This window comes from Barbus barbus (assembly GCF_936440315.1).
Source record: "Barbus barbus genome assembly, chromosome: 1".
Taxonomy (NCBI): domain Eukaryota; kingdom Metazoa; phylum Chordata; class Actinopteri; order Cypriniformes; family Cyprinidae; genus Barbus; species Barbus barbus.
Window position 1 is genome coordinate 37,204,789 of NC_136729.1, and position 10,569 is coordinate 37,215,357.

A 10,569-nucleotide genomic window follows, 5' to 3' on the forward strand; every position below is an offset into this window, starting at 1 on the left:
CGCGGTGGCAAAAAAGAAGCAAAAAAGGAGAGAGAAGACAGAGGACCAAGAGAGAGTTTGATGGTGTCCTGAGTTTTAAACTCGGCCATGTTATCTGTTCAGTCAGAGGTCCGAACTTTACAGGCTCATGCAAAGTATATTTTTGAACATGATTTCTATAACAAGACTATGATGCATTTGACAAAGAATTGATTGGAAGAAACATTTAAAGCATGATTTTTCAAACTCATACATACACAACACGCATCTGAATCCTTCAGCTATTCAATAGTGATTAAAAAAAAAACATACATAATATTTGATTAAAACATGATAATCTAATGGGTGGGTTACAAACATAATATGGGGTTCTGCATAGAAATGTCCTTTTAGGATGATTTTATGTGCATATGATAAAGAAAGTCTTTGTGCAGTTCTATGGAGAACGAAGGCATGTTCTTTAGACAAAGGAATTTTGGTTTGGTCTATCTTCTATGTGGGGGAGAAGTCAGTATAAGGAAGCTTGTGACTTCCAGCGTGGAACCCATGTGATATAGCCATCTCTTTGACCATCAGTCTTGATTGCTTGTCCCAAATTTGACGGTCTCCTTCCTGAATTGGAATTATCAATAAGTGTTCTTTTGTCTCAAGGTTGTAAGCTGTTCTGTGAAAGAGGCTTGCTGGTTAGTTTGCTTGCTTCAGACTAGTTGGAGCTAGGAATCTGATTTACAGCGTCCTGTTTCCTTTGGCCTCTCTGTGGAATTCCAGCTCCTCATGTTTCAATGTTCTGATCTCATCTTAAATTTGTCTGATTCAGTCTCTGATATTCTACAGCACGGGCGCGTTCTTCCGGGAGAAATGCCCATATAAGGAGTTCCACCGTTGTTTACGTCATCAAGAATGATGATCGAAAAAAACTCTCAGAAACTTGTCCTAACCCAGATGTGAGATTTTTGGCACAGAAATACTCTGTTATACGTCCAAATTGTTTTTTGAAACTTCTTAGCATGTCCAACTCTTTAACAGTGTAAACAACTCTGAATGCATGAAACAGCATTGTACCCCCCCTTTAACTGGTGCAAAATCAGAGGTGGGTAGTAACGAGTTACATTTACTTCGTTACATGTACTTGAGTAAATTTTTTCGGCAACTAATCCCAGTCAGCAAATTTCCTTTGACATGGATCTGGCCCAAATCAACAGCTAAACTGTGGGTCAGATTGGTTTGTGTTCGCCGGCCCAAAACTGGTCCATATCTTTTTAGCCAGAACTGAACCAAAACAGTGCCATAAACCCAGAGTGAGCCAAATAATGAAAACAGACGTGGCTGATATATGGACATTATATGGTATTCTTATATGGCTGAGTTCCGTAAAGGGCTGACGGCCCTTATGTGGCCCACATGTGGCTGATACACCAAAAGCCATTATTCAACCATATTTACACCACACCTATCTTTTTAATTTAAAATACCCATTACACAGTAAATCTTAAACACAAAAATGGATTTAAAAAAAATATTATTAGTATTTTAATAATAGAATTACAATACAGAACATAACAGACGTGTGCTATTTTGTAAATGTCAGATGAGTGAATAAATATGCAAAAATGTATACTTTTAGTAAGTCTCACCAGTCTTTCTTACTCAAAGTCTGTCAGGAAAAATAAGAGAAAAAAGAACATTAGTATATCATAATTAGTATCGTACATTAGATATTATTTGAAGACAAGCACATAAAAGACTGTAAATCAGCACTGCACACATTCTTTTCTACCACCCAAGACATGAGTGCTGCTGTGAAGTCCCTTTTTAAATTTTTATTTTCTAATTTTTTTTTTGGCTACCTCAATAACATGCTATTTTTAGACATAATTATGATAATATACATAATATTAATGAAAACATTAGGTGTGCAATCATGCCTAAGTTTTGAAGTCACGGTTTCAAACATTTCTTGGTACAGCAGGGGGAGAAAACTATAGTTTTTTTTTTATAAATGGTGGTTTACTGAACAATTTGTGTCTCTGCCTTTAAATAAACTCAATTATAATTACAATTTTCTTAAGGATAAAAAAAAATCTGAGCTAATGCTATACAATATGGAGCCCTATTAGAGCACATTACTAAAATATTAAAGGCTGCAATTAACAACTGAGCCCAATCTATTAAATTCAAATATTTTAGATACAATGACCAACACTACAAAGAAAAAAAATATGCAAACATAATTTCCACGTTTGCACATTGCAATTTTCTAGCAGCAAAATGTGGACACTGAATGACTTGCCTGAGGTAAAGGTATTGCTGTTTTATTGGCATTTTTCCTTGGTTGCAGATTAAGTGACATGAGCGTCTTTATTTCACGTTATAACTAGTAGAGAAGAGGATTAAATGGAAGGGATAATCGCATTCAGCGCTCTCCGCGCTTCCGCTTGCAGCGGCCTGTCACTCCACATCAAAGAGCATCAAAACGGCATTTGTGGATTTAATTAGACATCATTTTAAAGATGAGACCTTGTTTCTTATCGAAAAGAACAAAACACAAACCTTGCGATTACAGGATGTAAAGTATAGCCTAGTTGTCATGGCGTGAAGAGAAGAGGAAGCAAGTTGCGGGTGAAGCCCAGAAACCTCTGTAGGGCCTTACGGGAATCAGGGCTTGGCCACTCCACCACAGCCTTAACTTTCTCAGGATCCATGCGCATTCCCTCGGACGACACGATGTACCCCAGAAAAGGAACAGACTGTGCATGAAAAGCGTATTTCTCCGCCTTGACAAAAAGCCCATTCTCTAGCAACCTCTGAAGCACTCGCCGGACGTGCTGCACATGTTCCTGGAGAGACGAAGAAAAAATCAATATGTCATCCAGGTAGACATATGAACTGATCTACCATATCTCGCAGCACGTCATTGACGAGTGCCTGGAAGACCGCCGGGGAGTTGGACAGCCCGAAGGGCATGACTAAGTATTCAAAGTGCCCCCTAGGGGTGTTAACCTGTTAACCTTCACCCCCATTTGTGGCCTCGCAGGTGAAAATAACCTACCTAAATTAAAATGGTAACAGTTTGTGACAAAGTGTGCTTACACAAACAAATTAGGTATCTTTGGAAAGAAGAGACTCTGGGCTTTACTATCTATCATCCAGAGTTGATAATGCTCAAAAAGATAAAAAGTTATAGGCACTGACGTGCCTTGAAAAATATTTTTCCACACTGAATGTTTTTTTTATTTCATATACAAATACATGAAATAAGTCCTGGAGCAATCCAGAAAAGTAATGGATCGAAAGCCATGTGTCTCATGAGTTCATATTTCAAATTTGAAGAAGATACCATGAAAAATGAGATTCCTGCAATATTTTTTCTGAAACTATTTATAGTCCCCCCACCCCCCTGTTTGAGGAAAAATAACCACCAAATGGATTGCAGAATTATACAAGCTATTTTAGTCATTATACATATTCCTGCATAGTTTTTCAATTATAAAATAATAGACAGATTTATTTGAGCACTAAAAAATACAAAAATAATTATTTGAGTAATAAAAAAGGAAAAAAAAAAAAAAAAATGCTTTGTATATAGTATGTATACTGAAGTATTCTTCGTTATTACAATGATAAATATCACTGCCAGACGTGAAGTGATATTGGCAGACATGGTCATAGAGTCAGTAAACACACGCCGATGTGCTTCCATTCAGATTATAATCAAACAGATGGGCCATATAATCAATAATAGCTGATCAATGAATCACAATGATAGCCATCATAGAGTCGCTAATAAACACGCTGATGTGCGTCCATACATATTATAATCATGCAGACACGGCCACATTCCCCACACAATACACACACACACATATAAAAATGTAGAAGAAAAAAAAAAAACATTTTTTTATGGATAAAGCAGATCGCTAAGTTATGCCCCGCTCAGATGACAGTTGCGTCACAGAAGCGTCACTGCCGGCAGGAGGGAGCGCCAAATTCAAATAATCTATATTCCGCTTTTCTGAGACTTTTTTTTCCGTGGACGGTCTCATTATGTTTGTAAAACCGTATGCTGCAACACAGTGTTGTTTTTTTTACCACCAAGACGCTGTTTTTGAGCGTAATTTATTCCATAACGGACGCGAACAATAACTCTCTGAAGAAATGAAACGTAAACAAAGGAATATTCATCCTTATTACAACGTTATTGTTTCGCTGGACTAAAAGTGCTCGCTGGGATGTTGTTCTGTGGACCCTTACCTCTCTAACTAAACTGGGATTTCAGCAGTGGACGCGTTTGTGGCTCGTTATTACAATGATAAAGGTACGTACTGCTTTTTTACTCTGCGTGTTTGGATGTGTACTGCTTACACAAATGTAGCAAATTTGTGCCACTCATTCCTTATAAGCTTTCCATCGAAAAACAGCGATCTGTCGTCGATGCTTGAGGCTTAGACCCTCAGAATGATATATAGTTTGTCAAGATTAACTTTGTCCCGTTTCATTTATTCTATTAGAAAACAATGACACATGCAAACAAAGAGCGTTCAGTGCGGCGTCGCTCTGGTGAACGTTAACAGGTTAAAAGCAGTCTTCCACTCATCCCCCTTCCTTATGCGGACCAAATGATAGGCATTACGTAAATCCAATTTTGTGAAAATGGATGCTCCCTGAAAACTCTCGAAGGCTGAAGACATCAACGGCAAAGGATAAGTATTCTTTACCGTGATGTTGTTCAACCCTCGGTAGTCAATACGAGGACGCAGGGACCCATCCTTCTTCCTCACAAAAAAGAACCCCGCCCCCGCCGGAGAAGAGGAAGGGCGGATAAACCCGGAAGCTAGAGAATCAGAAATATATTTCTCCATAGCCTCCCTTTCTGGAATAGAAAGCGAATATAACTTGCCCTTAGGCGGAGACGTACCTGGCAGTAAATCTATAGCACAGTCGTAAGGACGATGCGGAGGAAGAGAAGCTGCTCGAGACTTACTGAACACTTCCCTCAGGTCCTGGTACTCCGCGGGCACGTTAGACAGATCCATCGCCTCCTCCTGAAACACAGAAACAGAAACCAACAGACAGGCAGACACAAGACAGGACTCATGACAGTTATTGCTCCAAGCTATGACGGATCCTTGATGCCAGTCTATCTTGGGGTTGTGATTAATGAGCCAGGGGTGGCCGAGCACGACGGGTGCAAGGGGGGTGTCCATGATTAAGAAGGATATAGTCTCAGTATGGTTGCCTGACGTGGTGAGAATGACGGGTTCAGTGGCGAAGGCAATGGGAGGTAACTTGTGGCCGTTAAGGGCATGAACAGAGATCTTGTGCATGAGGGGTTTGATGGGGATCTGAAATTTGTGCGCAAATGAAAAGTCCAGAAAGTTACCCTCTGCCCCGGAATCCAGAAGAGCCTGACAGGTGAGTGAACGTGTAGCCCATCTCAGTCTTACCGGGAGGAGGGTCGATGATGTAGTTGAGGTCTTCTCTGCGGAGATCCCACCCGATAGTAGCCTCACGTTTACTATCGGGCTTGGTCTTTTACCGGGCATCTATTGAGCAAATGTCCTGCCCCCCCGCAATACAGGCAGAGGCCCTGGGATCTCCGCCTCTCCTTCTCCTCCCGGGAAAGCCGAGCCCGCCCTACCTGCATGGGTTCGGGATCGTAGGTGGGACTGTCCACGTCGTTGACACGGCGACTCTCAGACCCACCAGGGACTCGGCTGGCCGGGACGCGTCGCTCTGCTCTAGCGAACCGTGCGTCCACCCTGAGGGCCAAGTCTATGAGTCCGTTGAGTGTGGTGGGGAGGTCCAGGACGTAGATCTCCTTCTGGACGTGGTCAGCCAGCCCATGCAGGAACATGTCCCACTGCGCCTCCTCGTTCCAGCGACACTCCGCCGCCAGGGTCCGGAACTCGATGGAATAGTCCGATACAGATCTTTCCCCCTGGCGGAGATCGGCGAGAATTCTGGCCGCCTCTCTTCCGGCGACAGCCCGATCGAAAACCCGCTTCATTTCTTCGGATAATGTCAGGAACGAGGTGCAGCATGGATCCTGGTTCTCCCACACCGCTGTTCCCCATAGTGCCGCCCTTCCAGTCAGCAAGGTCAGGACGAAGGCCACCTTGCTCTGTTCCGAGCTGAAGGTCCTAGGTTGCAGGGCAAAGTGCATTGAGCATCGTGTCAAGAATGCCCTGCAAAACTGCGGTTCTCCTCCATATGGCTCGGGAACGGGCAGCCGAGGTTCCGGCTGGAAGGGGGGTTCAGGTGGACTGGGGGAAACTAGCCTGAATATCTAGGCCCGTGTTATTCAGGCTCGCCTCTTGAGAGTTCATACGGTCAATGCTTTGTGAGATGAAAGCCTCCAGTGGCGTGGCTGAGGCGCCCGCTGCTTCCATGGGAAGGTCAGATCGTTCTGTCATGGCGTGAAGAGAAGAGGAAGCAAGTTGCGGGTGAAAGTAAGATTTACTGTCCAAAACAGATAATACAGGCACAGGAATGGAATGATGGCAGGTGACGCATGAACTGGATGGACTACGCGGCAGGAGGGTGGTGAAGAGTATCCGTGGTGAAGCGTGGAATCCAGACGGGAACAAACGTACACAGCACACCGACACAGGACGGACTTCGACACCAAACAGCGAACTGGACGAGTAGGAACAGGAACAGGAACTGAAACAGCACATGAAGACATCCACAATGATCTGACAAAGGAGAGGAGAAACTGGTGAGTCTTTATGGGTGAGTTAAGGAGCTGCAGCTGGTGCTGCTAACGAGGCTCAGCTGAGTGTAGTGAATGGTGATGGCTCGGCCACGCCCACACACAAGTACTACACGCACACACATGACAATACACGGGACAAGGAGGAAACAATGAATGAGTGAACCGTGACACTAGTAATAATGTATAGTGGGGATTTATTAACGAATATGAACTGAAACGGATTAACTTCCGCACGTGCAGTGGTTAAAATGACACTGTATTTGTTAGGTACAATTTTCTGTACGAATAAGTGAACCATTACACCCCTAGAACACATTTAAAACTGCACTTACCTGAATAATATGTGTCTGGGCAAAGGTTGTTGTTGTAAATAGGGAGCTTTTTCATCATCTTCTTCTTTTTTAACGGCGGTTGAAAGAGGAAGCGGAGTGGGAAATAACGGATACATGTTCAACATTTCAGTAATCCACCAATAGGAATAAAGGAAGACACAAAGCAACCAATAGCATTGTTGAATGGGTTGAGAGATGACTGCCAAATAACCTGATACCCGACTATAGCAGTTTATATGCGTTTTTCCAAATAAAAGCCAAATGTTAACCATAAGTTAACACATTCCATGGTGTGCCATAGCCAAGCCATATATGACTCTCATTTGTGTGCTGTCATCTGGACCATATACCTCAAAACATATAGGCTCCTTGCACATAGCAACCTGACGTCATATCCGCAACGGGTAAATACGGCCCACTCTTTTCCTGTTTGGCGAAATATGGCGGCGCCCGCGGCGTAAACAGCGGAAAATGAGCCTTAAAAAAGATAGAGTTTTTTTCCAGAGGCAACAGAGAAAATATCATGAACATTGTTGTGTTCCCACATGCACGTCATCATCTAAATTCAACGGCGTTTTAAGTTACCATGGATTTCCCAGCGATGTTGAACTCAGAAAGCGGTGGCTGGTGAATATTCGTCGTGATGAGTTCATTGTCACAGGACACAGCAAAGTCTGTAGTTTGCACTTCACACCGGAGCAGATCATTCAGCCGAAAACACCGGAGGGGAAAAGGCAACTAAAGAAAGGAGCTGTCCCGGTATTGTTCCAGTGGAATGATTACTCCATCCCATCACCAAGACTGAGCGTTTGGGACAGAGTAAGCAAACTTCAGCCTGAGCTGGCATCAGCAGAAGATGGGCAACATATGGACTGCACTCCTGCTGCTGATCATGACTATTCATCTGTCCCAGAACCCGCTTTCATTGACTCGTTAATCGACGAAAACACGAATTTAAAAGAAGAAAATGACTCATTAAAGAAAGCGATACAGGAGCTGAAAATTAGCTGTAAATTTGGATTACAAAGATTCGCCCACTCTGACGACGACATTCGATTCTATACACGGTAAGATGCGAACAAGATACCCCTGACATTAGTAATTTGGACCATACGTGACCATACTGTAACGTTGTGTACTCTTTCTGTTCCGTTCCCATAGATTTCCCAGTTACCATAACCTTATGCTGTTTTGGAGATTGGTTGAACCATCGGTGCATAAAATGGTTCGTGCGTCGAGGGCCAAAGCTGCTGAAAAATTGAATGAAGCAATAACATCTGTCCGTCCCACACACACGGTTGGTTTTTGCAGTTGTCATTAATAATAATGTTGTCATTAATGTTGTTGCAGTTGTCATTAATGATAATCATTAATAATAATATTTTTCTGCAAATATAAATAAATATTCTTTAGTTTATTTGATTTATTATGGTGGTTTTTCAAAGCAAACCTTCAAATTAATGTGAGAGATGAAAATGACATTGACTGCATTTACCTCAACATTCTGATATTAGATTGAATATTTTCTAACTTGAATCCATATTAATTTATAGATTTGAGTTGGGGGGGGGGGTCGTTAGTTTTTGCTGTTTTGCATTATTGCTGTTGTATTTTTAATTATAGACCAACAGCAGTAATGATAATTGCACATCCTTTTATCTATTAGACTAGAGAGGTTACATTAGGTTTAATGATGTTTGTGTGTGTGTGTGTGTTTTCTCACCAGAGACAATCATTGCAACCCATCGATGAGCTAGTCCTTTTCCTAATGTACTTGTCCGTTGGTTTAAAGGAGCAGGACTTGGCAAACCGTTTCAACATTCACATCTCTACTGTAAGCCGCATTATCTGTTCGTGGACCAACTACCTGTACACACTCTTGGGCTCGGTGGCTATCTGGATTGAGCCTGAAGACGTTAAAGCTCGCCTTCCTGATGATTTCAAAGACTTCTCCGATACTCAGATAATTGTTGACTGTACAGAGCTCAAGTGCCAGACGCCATCCTCACCTCTCCTCCAAAGTGAGATGTTTTCGAAGTACAAATCTCACTGTACAATGAAAGGACTTATCGGGATCGCCCCTCATGGTCCAGTGACCTTCATCTCTTCACTCTATGAGGGGTCAATAAGTGATAAAGAACTCTTTAGGCGGTCAGGGTTGGCTGACCTTTTAACTGATGACATGGCCGTGATGGTTGATAAAGGTTTCCTGATCACTGACTGTGTGAAGTGTAAAGTGTACTGTCCACCTTTTCTCAACAAAAAAAGCCAGATGCCAGCACCCAGTGTCCTCCAAACACAGAAAATTGCTCGTGTAAGAGTGCACGTTGAGCGAGTCATCCGAAGGGTAAAGGAGAATAAACTTTTTGATTCTGTTATTCCTTTGTCAATTGCTGGAAGCATTAATGAAATTTTTGCCGTTGCTTGCCTGCTTAGCAATTATCAAAATAAACATCTTGTCACAGCATGGGCCAAGTAGTGCTGACAAGTTTACATTACAGAAACCTACAACTTTTAAATGTAAGTATTATTTATCTCTGAATAAATTCTCATACAGTGACAACAGATGTGATCTCACACAACATTATAAACAATGATTTTTATTGTAAAATGATGCCATATTGTATAAAGTCCATGAATAAATCTGACATTACTTATTCAACTGTTTTTTTGTTTTTGTTTTTTTAAAGCAACAAGCTTGAAGACACATTTTATCCCAGATCATATCATTTATCAATCAGTTCCAGGCTAAATATATATACTGTAGGTGCGAGTGGTAAATGTAACGTAAATGAGAAGTCAAATTCATAGTCCTAATAAAATACATAATGAATCAGATTATGATTTCTTTACCTGCCAATCAGTTGTGATCGTCTCATTGAGAGATACTTTGTCATGTAAATGCTGAAGTAGAAATGATCACACTTCTGCCTGATTGTTTCTTGAACTTCTTTGTCTGAGTGCAGTCGCTGCACAAAGAAATCTTCCTCTGCCCAGACAAAAAGGTCACACCACTGAAGTCCAGTAATTAAAAGCTGGCCTTGTATTTGCCAAAAATAGGCATGGCTTTTCTTTAGTTTAAAAGCACCATTTGACATGTGCAAGTACTTGCAGTCAATGTAACTTTTAGCATTTGGACATTTAATTTCAACCAAACCGTAAGCGGGTGTTGCATTGGGATCATAAACAAGGCCATCCGGTGAGGGCCCTAGCCATGGAGCCTGTGGGTGAACCACAAGTCCACAAGGTGAGTAATTGACATTGTTGTACTGGGCATATTCTTTTGCTGCCTGAAACTCCATTTCTGAACCTCTCCTCATTTCCGCAGTTTGTCTGGTGCCCCTGATAATTCGCTCTGCAAGATGCTCAGCACTACTGTAACCTCTAACATGGGAAACTTCCCTAAACCTTGAGGAGGTTATCCTCATTCGCCGCAGCACGTGCCACTCTGGATCTTTGCTCTGACCCCGTGTCGACAATTCAATTTTGTGAGCCATCTCAATAGATAGCTGCACACTTTGTATATGCAAGTGTTCTTCCTCT

At 42.0% G+C, this 10,569-nt stretch overlaps 1 protein-coding gene across 1 annotated transcript; it reads left to right on the forward strand.

Moving 5' to 3' along the window:
- The first annotated feature begins 7,434 nt into the window (after positions 1-7,434).
- Positions 7,435-9,686, forward strand: LOC306869592 (uncharacterized protein). The gene is made up of 3 exons (XM_079416383.1): positions 7,435-8,093; positions 8,188-8,323; positions 8,753-9,686. The coding sequence occupies exons 1-3, from the start codon at positions 7,498-7,500 to the stop codon at positions 9,503-9,505; spliced, it is 1,485 nt and encodes a 494-aa protein (XP_079272509.1). The 5' UTR covers positions 7,435-7,497; the 3' UTR covers positions 9,506-9,686.
- Positions 9,687-10,569: the final 883 nt, after the last annotated feature.